We start from the raw sequence: 17,112 nt of genomic DNA on the forward strand, positions 1-17,112 counted from the left end.
CCAGTAAGAGCCCACAAGGCAGCTTTCTGAGAACTCAGGGTCCGGTCTCTTTCCTATCAATGCCACTTGGGCTCTCGCAGTTGGCATGAAGAATCCCACCGTGATTAGAAGTAACAGTGGCCCTGGGCTCCTTTAGGTTCACTATTCAGGAATGTGGCATTCTTCGCTCACACCCACTAGGGTTTCCTGCAAGGACCTGTCCATTTGGCCAATGGCAGGACATGCCTAGCAGGCATGGGCTACAGTTTCTAATCAAGCAAAATTGTTCTCCCCACCATTCACCTTGTATCCTATAGTGGGTGGCATACGGAGGCAGATTTAAGAGTTCTAGAATAATGACTGTGATAGTAATGATTTAAGGAATACTTACACATCAATAAGGAGCTAATGTTTCTCTTCACTAACATGTTCTCTACTCTTTTTATAAAGAATAAATGAAGAACTTGAGTGAGGAAGGCTATTTGTCAAGGAAACTATTATGGGTCCTAATGGAAATGCTGAATTTGGGATATGTATAACTGTACTTGGAACCAAATATTCAGCTTCATCTTACTAACTGAGTTTTTAATAATCTTTAAGAGATGACCATTAGAAAAGTAATGAGCTCAGGATTACCTAGGCAGATCCTCCCTGTGGCATCCAAAGTCATCCCACTGGGACACTGACATTTAAACGATCCTTTAGAGTTCACACATAAGCCGTTTTTGCATACTCCTGGGAATACTTCACACTCATTTATATCTATGAAGAGAAAAAAACCAGGAAGTTAAAATATCTGTGTAACATCATTCTACTTTATTCCATTCATGGAGTCACAATTATTCTCACAACAGAAAAGGCCATTTTGAACCAAATAAGTTCATAAAACCAGTTTGCTTCCAAATAGCTCGTGCAGAATTTCTGGGAAATTGGAATAGCAACAAGACTGAGTCCACCGTTTCCCAAAGGTATGAGTTTCTCCACTGGTCTTGAGGAGTAATTTTTGAATTAGAGAGGTTGGGAGTTGGTAAGAGTTCTTGGGGACAGCTCTGGATACTATGGACATCTCAAGTAAGGCTCCCAGGAGACACATAGTTAGCTTTATGAGACCAGATGTCTGGGAATAACAGAAACCTGGCCTTTCAGAGTAGCAAAGAAGAAATAGCTTAAAGAAAAAAAAAATCCCACTGAGAACAACCTGGGGCCATTAAAAGAGTGTCTTCTGAGAAATGCTGAGATGTCCCCAGAAAGCATATAACTAGTTCTACCTCAGCAAGAGTCTCGGGCTGTTTGCCAGAGCTTTGGTGGTCCCAGTGTGAGTGAGGGAGAGTCAAAAGATGCTCGTGTTCATTCATTCGTCATTCACCCACCCACTCGCAAACGCACCAGTCCTTCCCGGTTTGCTAAATAGAAAGTAGTATGTTCTCCGCACTTAATTTGGAAAAATATTCACCATCAAGTTAATTCAAAGAAAGGTGCTTGCCAATGCCAAAAAAAGGGGAGCATTAGCATACTGTGTCTCCATTTAGAAAAATAACTTTCCAAGCCAGGGATGTTGAAAAAAAATATTTGAAATCTTTCCTTCTGAGAGATGTAAGTGGGGAGGGGGAAATTTACCTTTTTGGGTTTTTTGTTCTGGCCACTTGTACATCAAAATGTGCTGCTGAGGTCAGATAAGTTATTAACAGTGGGTCTGGACCAGAGAAAGGCCAAAGGATTCAGTCATCATTTGGAAAGCAAGAGCTTGGGTGGGGGTTGTAGCGTTCCTCTTTATTTTAGCAGGAAAGAAAAAAAAAACTTCATTTCATTCCACATATGGGACTAATTGCTGTTTTTAAAATTTTTCAGCTGCTGTGTCATGTCAGGTTGTGTTAGTCACCCTGACCTACGTCTATCTGGGACTCCGTGAGAAAGAATCACAACAAACTGGAAACAATCCGTGTAGACTTTCAAAAACTAGACAATAGAGTATGTCCTTCTGAATCCTCCATGACCATGAAACAAACAAACAAACAAAAGCCAGGACAAACCAAGAAAAAAAAAATGGAAATTTTATAGCCTCATCGAAAACTTCCATTTTTCTTTTTCTGATAGTATTTTGAAAGTGCAGTCACTCGAAACCATGGTCAGCCTAAACCATTTTCAGTCACCCTGCCTTGTGGCCATGGTGATCCAACACTGGCAACAGCATATATATGCTTGTGAAATTAACATCTGTTATGTTCTGCAGTTCTCATTATTTTCCTCTCTGCTGCATATTTCTCACTGGGAAGTTACATGACAACTTTATCCAATCCAAGTTCACACAAGCATTCTTCATGCACACCAGAATATATGGCTTATAAATACACATAAATACCTTCACACTGTGTTCCTTTAATTCTTGAATAGCCTTTGCCACATATGGGATCTGTAAAAAAACAAACAAACAAAAAACAAATTTGAGATAACAATATCCAGACTTTGTATGACATAGTATAAGAAACACGAAAGAGGACCTGGACATGAGTTAGGTTTTGTGGCTATGAATAAGTCTAAGATGACAAAGTGTTTCTGCAATTGCATAGATGAAGAAGAAGAATGAAATGTCTCCTTGAATTAAGCTCAATTCCTCTGAGAGGTCCTGAAAGACCCAAAGGTCCCCTAAATATCATGCTAAGGTGATGACTAAAAAGGAAATTGGCTAGATCTCTCTTTTGCTATCAGCTCTACAATAGGAATCACATTATATGATTCCTAGAACATGAACATGGAAAACGAAGTCTAGAATTTGAAGATCTCCTGTCCTGCAGCATTCAGACTATGTATTCATTTACCCAAACACTGAATCAACAAAATCATCGGCACGGCTCTCAAACCTCAGCTTTGCAACAGATTTAGAAGTTAAAGCATGAAAACTGGCTCCTTTACATCAATCCATTTTTTGGAAGATAATCTGTGCCTGTAAGAAGCTCAGGAACCCTAATCATGAGGTTCCAAGAGAGCCCATAGGAGTTGCTGATCTAGGAAAGCAACACCAGGGTAACCAGATCACAGTGTGGTGGTAGGAAACAATAACCTAATCGCCAAATCACATGAAATTACTGTTCTCGACACTTCTCTTAGTTTCCTATTCAGCAATATGTTCCATTGAGGTCATCAGAATTAAATCTAGAATTCCTAGGTGAACCTAAATAAACAAAGTGCTGGGTTTCCCCTTCCCAAGCTAAGTGACCAATGGGATGGGCCCAGAGCCACAGTGCCTGTCTCTCTTACCGACTTGGCATAAGGTGCACGGGCTCCCCCAGGCAGCACCGAGGGAGGAACAGCACTGGGACTTCAAGGTGGCTCCATTGATGTTGATCTCACATCGCCCATCGATGACCGTCTGCCAGCAAGTGCCCTTGATGGTTTCTGCAGGGAGGTGGGAGATGATGTTTAATGGATACTTAATAGAATCTATATCAAAAATTCAAACATGCGTTGGAATTACATCAAGAATTATCACGTGAAACACGTGATAATGGTCACTTACAATTTTGTTCATCCGTACTTAAACTATTTTGCAATAAACTCTTTTGCATTAAAAGTGGACATTAAACACAGTACTGATCAGCAGGATAAATACCTATGCAGATGGTTTTTGTTGGATCCAGAGTACTTTCAGAAGAACACTCACAAATAAAAGAACCTGGGCTGTTCTTGCAGACTCCATTAATGCAAGGACTCGATTCACATTCATCAATGTCTAAAACAAAAGCAGGTCCATGTTACTGCTAAAAAACTAGCCTTGGGCTTGAAAGAATATTTAAACGTTGGCTTCAATTTCTACCATATATTCTTTATTAGATAGTAGAGCTGGCCTAGATGATTTTTTTCTGGACTAGATGGAATGTCAAAAATAATAATTGAGCATATCTCTATAGCACAGAATCTAGCATATGGCTGATTTTTTTTTATTCAGAAAATCTGGAGCAAACATTAAACGTGATCTCCAAATTACTTACTATGTGATATCTTCTTCATCTTTTAAATGATGGCAAATAAAATGCCAACTGTAGGTAAGTACCATCAGTAGCTTTCAAAGTGCATGCAAGTGTCATTTAGGGCCACAGAATCTCAATTACAATGACATAATTGTCTAAAATAGGTAACTCTAACTTACTGTCACGGTTTTTCAGTAGTTTTCAGTTACCAAAAGACATTAAAGTACATAATATGAGAAGAAAACCACAGTTTACCTTCACAGGTTTTTAAGTCAGGTTTGTAGATAAATCCCTTGGGGCAGGTACAGACAAAACTTCCCGGAGTATTTCTACATTGTCCATTGTCACAAAGTAGACTGTTCAATACACATTCATTAATATCTGGAAAACCGAGAAACATGAACTTTTAGAGGAGCTCATTTCTTGCATGCAATTCCTCTGCTTTTTCAGATTAAGTTTTTAAGGTCACATGGCATGATTAACTCAAGCTAACAGGCAAAACTCCTCTACCATTGGTTTTTGCCTAACTTACCTAACTTGAGGAAAATAGAGGTTTCATCTGATTATTTTTACTAGGTGTCTACAAAGTCTAAAGTCACCAGATACTGTGCAATTCACTTTCTTTAACAAGAAGAAACCTGGATTTTCTGGAAATCATTAATCTTCATATAACTGTTTCTTGTGCCAGAATTAAAAGAACTAACCCTATTGATTTAAGGAACTAAATAAATATTTAGAAAGTATGGCCCATCTTTGATATGTGTTAGTTCCAGGATAGATGTTTCTTCTTTAGAATAACGGAAATGGCCTCTGGTTTCTGTTTATAGAGTAGGAAGCAATCTGTAGAATTCATAATTCTCATGAGAATTTCAGACTTGAGATTCAGAGAGCTCGGAAAAACTCCTTACTTTCAGGTGAATAATTGGTCTGTCTGGTGCAAAATCTAAGTTTTGATATGTGTTACTTAGGTAATTCAGGAAGCGTGGAACTTTAACAGCTTATTATATACGGTTGGGCTAAACTAGATCACACAACCCACAGAAGAGGCCACATGTCCACAGGGAATTTTTTACACATCGAGAAATTCTGCTTAGATCATTATTTGACAACCTAGTAGACCTAAAATAAAGGATACACAAATTCAGCGCTGGAGAACCGCTTAGCTTCACAGTAGTAAATCCACTTAAATTAGCAATATACTTAAAAAGTACTTAAAATACGGAAATTTAATAAAATTACATTACTGTATGAGCAAACAACATGGCAAGAATTCTCTCAAAATGACACAGGGAATGCTAACACTTCCCAGAAGTGTTAATATTGCAATCCTTAAGCTTTGATGATGTCAGAAGGATATGGAACCTTAAAGTGAGGAATTGCTGATGAAGATAAAAACTAGCCACGTCCTAACCCTATGGCGGTGGTGGATCTTTGATTCCTCACTTTATATCTCTAAACATAATCTGGACTATGAACATACTTCTGACCTGATGATAATCGGGTCGACTTTGGAGTACATACTAGTGCATTGAAGGAAGAGTCCCTACTGCCTCCCAAACTCTCTCTTTTGCTTCAAATGGGGTGATTTTTGGATGAAGCTAAAATATCTCTGTGTCCTTCTGGGCCTGTACAGATAAATGATGATTTCTGTCTGCCGAAGAGGAAAGGCTCTTACAGAAAAATGAAATAGTAAAACTTGTTTTGAGTTTAACCTAGTTTGAAAATACCATGTGCAGTCAAATCATAACTGTACCCCCAAAAAAGAAGCCCTAAAATTAAGGGTGTGAGAGAAGAAGAATTCATTTCTCGAAAGTCAGTATGTCACTGCACTATAGAATGGACAGTACGTTTTAGAAAATACTAGTCTAGGTGACTGGAGAAAGTTGAAAAAAAAATGGTCCCATGTTGACCATTTTATTCCCCAAGTTTTTTTTTTTTTTTTTTAGTTACTGGCTGGTGCTTTCATTAAGGTTTGTTAAAGCATCAAATATGGTGTTTGCTTGGGGGCACCTGGGTGGCTCAGTTGGTTTAGTGTCTGCCTTTGACTCAAGTCATGATCCCAGGGTCCTGGGATAGAGCCCTGCATCTTGGTCTTAGGGTTTCCCGCTCAGTGGGGAGCCTGCCACTCCCTCTCCTTCTGCCCTCCACACTCATGCTTGCTGCCTCTCATGCTCTGTCTCTCTCTCTCTAAAATAAATAAAATCTTTAAAAAAATATGATGTTTGCTAAACTTAACAGAGAACAGTTATTACTGAAAATAAGCTGGGTTTTCTTTGATTAATAAGTGGTTGGAGAAGAGTTGCTTCTCTCGGTAAAAATAGGGATGCCTTTGTAGACACGTGAGAACAGCTCACAATCTGTATTTTATACATCTAAGGAGCTTCTTTTTTTGGAGTGAACATGATACGTGACTACTTATAAACTATTAGGATTCAGGTATGTAAAGTTTAGTTAATCAAGATATGTATATGCCATGCTGACACCCAAAGTAAAGGCCATGCATTTGCCCAGTCCTTTAGGCTATGTGAAAGCAGTTTCCTCCAAGCAACAAAGAAAGAATGCATGATGCATGAGATGTCTTAGGAAACAGGTGAAACTTCTTACCAACACAGTTCTTCCCAGATGAATCCACTTCATATCCTGAATTGCATATGCATTTGTAAGTCCCACGGAGATTTTCACAAATTCCATTTGGACAGATATCTGGATCTAATGCACATTCATTTATATCTGCACCACCAGAAAAAAGTTCAGTATCAATAACATTCTTAAAATAAAGGTCAAAGAACTGTCAAAAAAAAAATAACATTACAGGAAATGTAACAACTTTAGGACCTGGTAAAAATAAAGTTTCACTTAGATGAGAAAGCTTGATCGCTGTTTCTTACTACAAGATGTTCTGACTCAAATCTTCCTTCCACCAATCCTTGAGAGGAACTTGGCATTTGAGCTGGAACTACGAGATTACCGATCTTTAATCAGGCTGAAGGAGAACCCCTCGCCTTCTTCTGGCTCAAACATGAAGAGGGAAAAGTGGATCACCACAGAGCCCCAGTACCTACAGCTGGTCTCCCTGCCATCAGCCCAACCCTCTTCAATGTACCTTCCACAGTGCCATCACACTTAGCTTAAAAACAAGATGACTGTGTCATTCTCATGGTTCAAACTTTCATAAGTTCAAAAATATCTTCAAGATTAAATTAAAATATGAACGCTGTTTATTTACTTTGAATTTCTCATTCTTCCATGATATAATGCCCTTTTGCTCTGTGTCAGGAATGTCTGGAGCCAGGTCTATTCATTGGTCCAAAGCCCATTCAAACACCACCTGAGCTGGAAAAGCCTCTGCTGCTCAGCCCGGATGAGGCTGGGTCCTCCCTCTTCCATGTGCCCAGACTGAAGAGAGCTCTATAGTCAAGGGTGATGCAGAATGACAATCAGCGGATGGCTAAGTCAGTGTTGACATGTTTGTTCTTCTCCAGGTCCCTATCACAACTTATTTATTCCCCACTAACTCTTTATTCATTATAAATTTCTTTACTACTCCTCTTTCCCCCAAATATCTCCTCTTCACCTTCATCCACACATAATGATGAAATTAATCATGAGAATGAACTGACAACAAATTTTGTCTACCTTTTTTTCCCCAGAACTGTCCCGAATTGAATCATTTGGTTTTGTATTAATAAAATAATCCCTTCATCTTTCCTGTCACCTATTTTTACACTTGTTCCAATTCTCCCTTTTAACTCTAATTCTTTTATGGTACCAATATTTCTCTAGTTCTAAGCCCTACACTTAAATATTTCATTGTCTTCCAACTCCGTTAATTACTATCACTGCTTGCTGCAAAATATAAGATAGCTCCCTATTGCCATCTTATATTGACTGAACACTTGACAGTCAATAAATCATTCAAAATGTGAATGGATAACAATGCAACTGAGCCCGTAACCCTGAATTGTACTTAATTGTGGAAGAGCCAAAGGAGGATCAGAGAGCCTCTTCTCATGAATGAGAGATCACAGTCACTGTATCTTATCTGCAGTCCTCCATCAACCACACTGGGAGAGCACTCACCCCCGAGTACCAAGCCCCACACCCAAACCCAGCAATCCCAGGACCCGGTGTACCACAGTTGCTCTGCCCCTGGGGGTTTCTAGGGGTCCCAGGTACATCATGCGGTGATGGCCAGAGAAGGGGTCAGACCTCCTCAATCTGGTGTAAATGGATCAACTGGGAACCCACAGGAAGGCCCAGCACCGCTCTTCTGCACACGCTGAAGGAAGTGAATTCCAAACAAGTTCTTACCACTGCCTGCTGACGTCATTCCCGGCCCACTGCTGCAGAGTGCCTGATATTCCGCTGCAATAAATTAACAGATAGTAAATGAGTCCGTTGATTGCAGAACAGGCCGATCCTGTACTTGGCTTTGCACACATCATTTCCTCCTAAGTGAGTGGAACTGGCATAAAGTGGTAACAGAAAAGGAGGCATCTCCCGAGAGTCTCACTGGTACACCCGGCTCCCATTTTCAAGGCTCCACATCACTGTGGAGAATGACTTTGAAGGACACAGGCAAGTTATAGCAATTCCTTGTGCAAAGCACTTTCGGAAAAGGTGTTTTTCCTATAATTTGATTTCATTCACCAGGGAACACTTTACACTTACAGTGAAATGTGCCTGTTAAAATGTGGTTTCTTAACTGTTAATAAAACTTTCTCCTACCATCTTGGGAATAATTTTGTTTCTTAGTGTGAACTGGTTTTTCTTTCTTTCTTTTTTTTTTTTAGTACAATCAATTTTCTCATTTCTCTCTGCAAATTCTCTAGCCTCCACTCAGAAGAAAAACAAAAGTATCTGTACTTGCATTTAAGTGTATATTTAAAGTTCGTATTCATCGGGATACTAGATTCATTCTATGTGATAAATCCATAGGCAAAGTATTGCCTAACGTTAAAACTGAGATCTTACGAAGAAATTGAGGTATACAGAATACGTTCCCCAATTCTGATGGAATCAGATTTCTATTTCCTAAAACTGATGCAATGTTTCCAACAATATTTAGAAGAACATAAGAGTGAATGATGAAAATGGAGAACTAATGGGAATCATACTTTATCCAAGGAAAACCAACTGAAGTGTCCCTTTAGTTGCCCACAGTTTCCGGCAACCAGAGTCTCATGGTCAAACGCAAATCATTTGTGCTTAAGTGGCAGGGGAACTGGATATTATAGACGGGCTTTTTTACTGAGGCCAACCCACCTCACTGCGGAAGCAAATAGCTCCTATACTCCTGCGTGCTAGAAAATTGTATTCCTGATGACAGTGGATGCAAAGGAGTTACACAGATTAAAAAAAAAGGAAGGTTGGATCCCTCAGAGCCCCTGCCTTCATGCAAATGAAAATTTGAGAAAAGTGGTGAAATTCCTTAAATTTTAAATCCTGCTAAATGGGACCAAAAAAGGAACAATTGGGAAAGTGGCTGCCATTGTGTGTTTGAAAGCCTGGAACTGGAAACAAAAAGAAATGCATTGTCATTATTCTCTCACATCAGCAATTAATTAAAACACTTTTTGAAATACTGTAAGTAACAAAATAGGAAAAATAATATCATGCCAGTTTTGCAAAAAGCAATTTTACAGTTAGTCCTAAATTAGTTGATGCCCGGCCTAAGGGGAAGCAAATTATTGTCACTGTTCTTTTCCATTTGGGTAGAATCTGGTCCTAGACTATCCTCTGCAATCAGTGAATTCAGGTCAGCATTGGTTTGGAGGCTGATGACAATGCTTATTGGGAGCAAGCCCTTTCCCTCTGTTAGTTTCCCCTTCTAGAAACTGGAGACGAGGAACCCAACTCACATGACATTTCTATGGATTTCACAAGAAAATATGGAGAGTGCTCGACACAGCTCCTCGCACAGCTCATGCATTTAATAAATGGTAGGTGCTGCTGAGGTAATTCAATGTCGTTCCCCAGAGACACTGGTATGGGGACACATGAGAAAATTCCTAATACTTACACTTCTGTGGGCTTACCTGACTGACTCCTGCAAGGAGTAAATATTCAGCAGCCAGGAAGAAATATCTTCAAAGATAGCTCCCTTGGCTTCCTTCCAGAGCACAGAGATGGCCTTTAGATGTGATGTGGTTGGAGTTTCTCATTAAATTGACTAAAGAAGGAATCTTCCCAATATTTTCAGTACCTTTTAAAGTCTCCCCTCTCTCCTGAAATAAGGGATACTCTACACTTAGATCCTTCACAAATTGACATTTTCTTCTACCAAAGAGGTGGAGAAACCAAACGGAATGAAACCATCCACATGCGGACCTCTTCTGTGCAAGTGCTTTCAAATACAAAATAGAAGCTAGTGGGGCCGGGCTTCAGATTTAACCCCCTTAAGCTTTACTGCTTAAAGAAATCTGGTCTCTTTTAGTCACCTTTTTTATAAGATTACTTCATTTTCTGAGGTATCATCAGAATTCTTTGGAGATGTACTTGGTCCAGAGGAAAAGGTAAAAACAAAGAACTCTATGCACCAAGGGTCCTAGATTCTAAGTTTTGGTTCTTCCACTTACTGAAGATGTAAACAGATCACCTATACTCCTGTGCACCAGTTCTCGTGATACTCATTCATCTTGTAAATTCAAAGTATATAGGAAAAGTACTTTGAAAAGTTAAAGTAACATACAAAAAGTATTAATGATATGCAACTATAAAGTTACATGGAGGTATCTTTGTTGGACAGGATTATATTTGATGCTATATAATCGAAATATTATTGTGAGCATGAATTGAACTGATTGGTAATCATACATAAAATGGTAATTTGTGAAGTAATCAGCCAGAAAAAAGCTTCCTTCTTTAAGCGGCATCCCTCACTTCTTTGAAAGTTTTCCATTTAATTTTCTCTAACTTCTCATATTTTACTTTCCAACTCTCTAATTTTAAATATTATCACGTTCAAATAGCAAATATTTAAAAATTGTGAGTTAATCTTTAATTGATTGTATCTAGAGTGGAAATGAACGGGATCTTAGATGAAAATCAACCAATCAGAGCTACATATTTTCAATACTAGATCTAACTCTATTTTGGACACTGAAGAGAAACGGTCACGCTTCCAAATGCTGACAGTTTATTACTTTAGTTTCAATTAACTATTTTTGCCTTACAAGTAGAAATAATTTATAACTGGAGAGGATTACCTAAGATAATTCATTCTGTAGATGAGAAAACTAAGGATCCCTTTTCCATATTATTCTATTTTACAGTTGTTTACTATTATAAGCCATCTCAAATCCTTTTGAAAGTAAGTGAGCAAAATTCCTAAATTAAAAAAAAAAACCTACAATGAACTAAACCCCCTAATTAAGTAATTTGTCTGCCTGTGGCTGGGAAGAATTCTGACTCACCAACCAGTTTTCTTTTCATTATGCCATGTCACTTCAAATTGAGAAAAATACTTTTTCCCTAGGGTTGAATAAAATCATTTAGGAGAAGCACACCTAAATCAACATGAGGGATTTGAACAAAATTCACACACGGCCTTTTGGAAAAAAGTTGGAAATATTCAGGTAATCTGAAAATTATTTACTTTTACAATCTGTAAAATTCTGATTTGTAATAGTTCCTGCAAAATGCAAACACTGTGAAACTACTTTAGAAAACAAGGCAAGTTGCGTGAATTCCAAAGAGCATGAGTATTACTAAGGTGGAGGAGTTGGGATGGGGTTCCAAACGTGCTGCCGATTCCCAATGACCATTAGGACGGGGTGAGTAATGTGTGATCAGATCCTGAGTAGCCCTGCCAAGACCCCAGGAAGGTGTATGATGTGTCTGGAGAGCATAGCATCATCTCTCTCTGTGACTTGCATAAATGCAAGGACTGCAGATGGTGGCTGGAGGCTGACAGTACGAGGGCATTCCCATGACACCACATACCTGAATTCTGCACAGGACACGGCTGGCAAGGTTCCCCAAACGCATACTCGGTGTTGGCACAACAGCATTCAGATTTAGTCACGGCACCAAACAAGGGTTTGACACACTGGCCTCTCTTGTATCCGCCATAGCATGTGCTCCGCATGTGTGTGTCTAAATAGGAAGAAGCATCGGTCATCACACTATCACTTCAAACAGAAGAGAACTCCCCAGGTCAAAGTTGAAGCTGGTTTTATTTAATCATCATTCCTGTTCTAACTCACGGAAGATGCCTCTGGTCTTAGATTTCAACAGAAAAAGACAAAACAAAACAAACTACATTCAGCTTCCACGAACTGGAAACCAATTGCCAGACTCTTTCAGTTTTCTAGAGACTACCATGGGTTACCCAACTGTGAGATTCTTAAGTGCCGAGATTCTATCTCCTTCATTTTGGTCTTCCCCAGACCTGTACAGAGCAAGCACTTAATACAAGTTAAATGAATGATGGATGACTGGTGACTCTCACCCTATGATAAATAAGATCTTTCTTAAGAAGTGTGGCCTACCTCAAAATAAACATGCAATTATTGAATCTTTGAATTAGATATACTTTCAAAAAGGAGGAAGTTTAATCTATAAATGGTTCATTAGATAAGTCTGTAGACTTGGTCTACTAACTAGTGTCATCTTTGCCACCAGGGAGGGAATATACAGCCATGTCCAATTCAAAGGTTTACTGACTACCTTTCTTAAAAATAATTTGGCTAAAATTAATATGTATTTCACAACAAATTTCAAACTTCTTATAAAGCCACATAAAAATATTACATAAAGTCCTTGATTATCCATATTCTCCTCCTCATTTTATACTTCCTTTTGGACATTTAATTTCCTATATGAAAATGTTCACTATGAGGTAATGAGTGTATATAGGCCAATTTCAAAGACAATTATCAACTAAGGAGAGTTGGAGAAAACTGAGGACATCTACATGATTAGAAAAGAACAGGGGGAAGGAGAGATGGGAATTCCTCTGGTTTTCATTTATCTCAGCTCATCTTTCTCTTAGATTAATATCCAATTTATTCAAGAAGAGAACTGATGCTGTTGGTTTGTTCCCCCACAAATATTCTGTCTGTTACAGGAGAGTGTATTTGTTATTGGTGGGATTTATTGGTCGACAGAGGGTAGATTGAGTCATGGCTTTATCTTACCAACACACACGCGTCCATCCAGACCCACGGCCAGTCCAGGAAAGCATTCACATCTGTAGGAGCCATCAGTGTTGACACAGCGCCCATTCATGCAGATTCCAGGTGTTTCACACTCGTTAATATCTGTGGTAGGGAAAAGCTCTTATTAACAATGGAGCGACATTTATATGAAACCAAAACATGTTTATAATTCTTTTACAACACTTGAAAATGGGGAAGATGGAAAAGAATATGCAGCACCAACAATAAAAGCTCATTGAGATGCATTTCATTGTCCTTTGAGAGAAGAGTAACAAAAATTGACATAAACTATGTTTTTTTTTTTACCACAGAGAAAGCTATTTCAATCATATTCTCCTGAGATCTTTTCATCCAAAAAAGAATCACAAAAGCAAAAACATAATTGGAAGAAGAAGGGAAGTGACAGCTACCAGACAAAGGGTCTTACTGAACATTTCACATGGCAATTCTTACAGGACTGTCAGAAATCTAGCTTGATAATAGACTGTAACTTTGACCTGGGCAGGCAGCTGCTCCATTTGGCATCTAACACTCAGACAGGTGTCCATTCCAATATCACTCATGTCTTAGCTCTCTGAGATGACTAGCATGGCATCAAGAGATATAGAACTAAAACCCTGATGGAACACGATAGGAAAGAAATGGAAAATGATCACAGGAGATTTTGATGACTATTTCTGGCCAACAACAGCACTGTATGCAACTGGAACCCAGCAAAGAAAAATCTTTATTAAGTATTACAGATATTTTATAGTATCATATGTATATACTTAGGGAGGTCTGGTAAAAAACTTTATTAGGCACATACTAATAATAGCAAAGATTTTTTCCCTTTAATATAGGGAAGTAGAAATGGTACGAAAATTGTGTTTTGGAAAACATAGAACACTTAAAAGCAAGTCATTTTATAACAACCCCTTTTATAATATATAACTAGTGTATGTAACTATTTCCTTTCTTCTGACCTTAAAAAGGCAAATTGAGATTGAAACACCTCTATATTTTACTTAGCTTGTGTTATTTGGCACAAGATCTATTCAGATGGTCCAAGATTCCATATACAGATTGTATTTTAAAACAGCAGTTATATTTAAATACATGAACTCAAACTGGTTCAGCTGTTCAGGTCACCTTTTTGTTCAAGTTGAGATCTACCATAAAACAGTGACAACTATAGCCTGAAAAGTGACGCACAGGCTTTTTAACGGGGACAGAAATTTAACATAGATCTAGAGGGCATGATTCAATGTGAGTGGCCCCAACTTTCAGAGAGTGATCAGGGAGGCCATGCTGGTCATCAGATTAGTTAACTGCAGAGATTAAATTATCATTGTTTATTCTAGCTTTGAACAGTCACATCTTTGTGGTCTCAGAACTAAGTACTCCGCGCTAAGAGAAAATCTTATCCAATGATGTCAAGAGAAAAGTTACAGAAAAGAAGAAATTCAGCACATGAGAAATTTCTTTTTTCTTTATTCTTAGTCTAATGTGTGTATTTCATCTATTTCACTGGCTGCAGACAGTTGCAAAACCTAGTTTCATCTATGAAGTCATAATGTCGTCTGAAATAATTACATCAGTATTATCTATCTGTCATACTTAACGCTGAAAGAGTGTGACCTGGGTCACCAGTAACCTATAGGCACTGGAAGTGAATCTCAGTATGCCCTGTGTATAGGCAAGAGGAGTATGTGTTCTTGCAAAAGTTCCGCACACAAAGGGGCTTTCACATTTCCTTCTGTTATTTTGTTTGGAAGCCTGATTCCAAATATTCCAGCAATCATTCTCTTCCCCTTTCTTTTTACTTGTGCAGCACTTAATCTGCACAATTTGGCACTTTGTTGTATTCTGTCTTACATTGTAGAATACTTCCACGTGTTAATCTTATCTTCCAAACAATAAGTTCCTCCCAGCACAGGGCTCAGAAGTACAGAAACTTTTTTCCTATTTCAAATTGTAAAAACTTGAATGTTTTCTCTTGCTATGAAGACAGATTAGCACAATATTAAAAGCCGTTGATGTGAAGATCATGGAGAATATAGGTACACAACCAAGGGATAGAAGCTCTTTTAAGCCTAGAGAAAAATGAATGTCTTGCCAACAACTTAATACGAGGCTTTCTTCCATAGCACCTTTACCAAAACTGTCTACCAGGGGCACCTGGAGAAGAGGCATCATAGGATTTTATTCTGTTTTTTTAATCCTGAATAGCTTGACACTCTGCACTTCTCCATCTGAAACTATGAGCAGAAGGCTTTGAGTGCTGTATTTTAGCGGATTTCTTGGACCAGTTTTGGATAAAAGGTTCCTTGAGAAGTATGGTTTTAACTTAGATCATGGACCCAAGGGCAATAATCCCTCATCCCTGACTACATAACATAAGAGACACAAGCACAAATTTATCTCGATGACTCTTCTTAGAACCCCAATTTTCAATAGCACAAATAAAAATCTTCATTTCTGTTTCAATACCTGGAGCAATGCGGTTATTTCAAAAGCTACCAAATTAAACAACGGCTCTTAGTTGGTTTATTTCTTCTGCATAATTCAATTTCCCCTTATGCTTATGTGACTTGATAATGCCTAAATAAATCGTCCATGAAAAACTTTCTGTTTCTTAAGATATCTGGAGGAAATTATGGAGAAGAGATCACTGAAATAAGCATCTGTCCAGATGAAGATGTAAGAGGTAGCAGATGACAGCCGTCAAAAGACCTAACTACCATTATTCCCCAAATACAAGGAAGAGGTAGAATTCAGCTTCTTTAAAAAGATGCTTACATTTTTTGGTGGACCAACTGTTAGTTCAGCTTCTCATTCGCTACATAGCCTTTCAGGTTCCTTTAGAAGACCCCAAACACCCTTTCTGAAATCAGAACAGCCTCTTGAGCATACACCATAGCTCTCTGGGTGGCTGGACTTAAGAAGGAGGTCCACTGAGGTTTCCTAAACCGAATTAGGAGGACTTTAAATGGGGAGAATCAATAAGGAAAAGTGGTACCTCTAAACCATATAGAAAGGAGAAAAGGCAAGGGGAGAATATGACTTTCAAGTTTTATAGCACAAACCTTTGCAATAACGTCCATCTGATGCCAGCTGAAATCCAGGTTTGCAAATACATTTAAAACTGCCATCTTCATTGATACACATTCCATTAAGGCACATGTTCCTTATGCTGCATTCATCCATATCTGAAAAACACAAAAGAGATACATTCTTTTATGACCAGAAGAGTAAGCTTACAGAGGAAGCCAATCTGAATGAATATAATTCTTTGTCTTCACATTTCTTGTTTTTTTGTTTGTTTGTTTTTTATGTGTGATTATAGTCTAAGGCTAATTTTCTTCCAAACTATAGCATACAAGAAGAAGGGTCATATAAAATATGTATTCTTAAGTTCTCAGTTTTTGATCTGTGCATGCAAACTCTAGGGCTAAATTTATTTTATGATATACTGTATATATGCTTATGTATACATGTAGACACATATATGCATGTGTATACAGAAATTAAATTCATATATAATCATATATATCAAACTTCATGTGTGTGTGTGTATGCATATGAAATTTGACTCAGTGAAAGCTACCAGGACTTTTTTTAAAAAAACACCAGTGTACAAACTGAAAAGTGTGTTGAAAGCCTGATAGTTATATTTACTTCACTGATATTACTTCCAATACACTGAAAAATAAAAACAAAAATCAAAACCGAGAAGGATGTAACTTAAAATGTACTTAGGCCACTTCCCAATTCTTCATAAAGTAGAAACCAAAGGACAGCTTGAAGTTTGAAGCAGTTTTAAATAGGGGTAGGAAAAAATGTATTTTTAAAATGCAAGACTGGACTACGGAGTATAGCCATGTTAGCTAACCTTTAGGATTCCTTGATCATAGGGTTATTTCTTTAAATTCATCAATATGTTATTTTATTCAATACTACAGCTGTCTTGAGAGGCACTTGCTCTTCTAGACATGGTGTGTTTTCACTTACAGGCTTTAGTCAGA

General features: G+C 38.2%; 1 protein-coding gene across 1 annotated transcript in view; it reads right to left on the bottom strand.

Annotated features, from left to right (window-relative positions):
• The window catches only part of FBN1 (fibrillin 1), a 225,167-nt gene that overhangs the window by 77,926 nt on the left and 130,129 nt on the right, over positions 1–17,112 (bottom strand). Inside the window, exons 15-24 of the mRNA XM_045812176.2 lie at positions 16,174–16,296; positions 13,085–13,207; positions 11,889–12,041; positions 8,256–8,309; positions 6,549–6,674; positions 4,200–4,325; positions 3,587–3,706; positions 3,235–3,372; positions 2,339–2,389; positions 616–741 (exon numbers count right to left, since the gene is read on the bottom strand). Coding sequence (XP_045668132.1) covers positions 616–741; positions 2,339–2,389; positions 3,235–3,372; positions 3,587–3,706; positions 4,200–4,325; positions 6,549–6,674; positions 8,256–8,309; positions 11,889–12,041; positions 13,085–13,207; positions 16,174–16,296 — 1,140 coding nt within the window. The remainder of the gene's footprint in view (positions 1–615; positions 742–2,338; positions 2,390–3,234; positions 3,373–3,586; positions 3,707–4,199; positions 4,326–6,548; positions 6,675–8,255; positions 8,310–11,888; positions 12,042–13,084; positions 13,208–16,173; positions 16,297–17,112) is intronic.

Source organism: Ursus americanus, chromosome 36 (assembly GCF_024610735.1).
Source record: "Ursus americanus isolate L20-20 chromosome 36, mUrsAme1.1.p, whole genome shotgun sequence".
Taxonomy (NCBI): Eukaryota; Metazoa; Chordata; class Mammalia; order Carnivora; family Ursidae; genus Ursus; species Ursus americanus.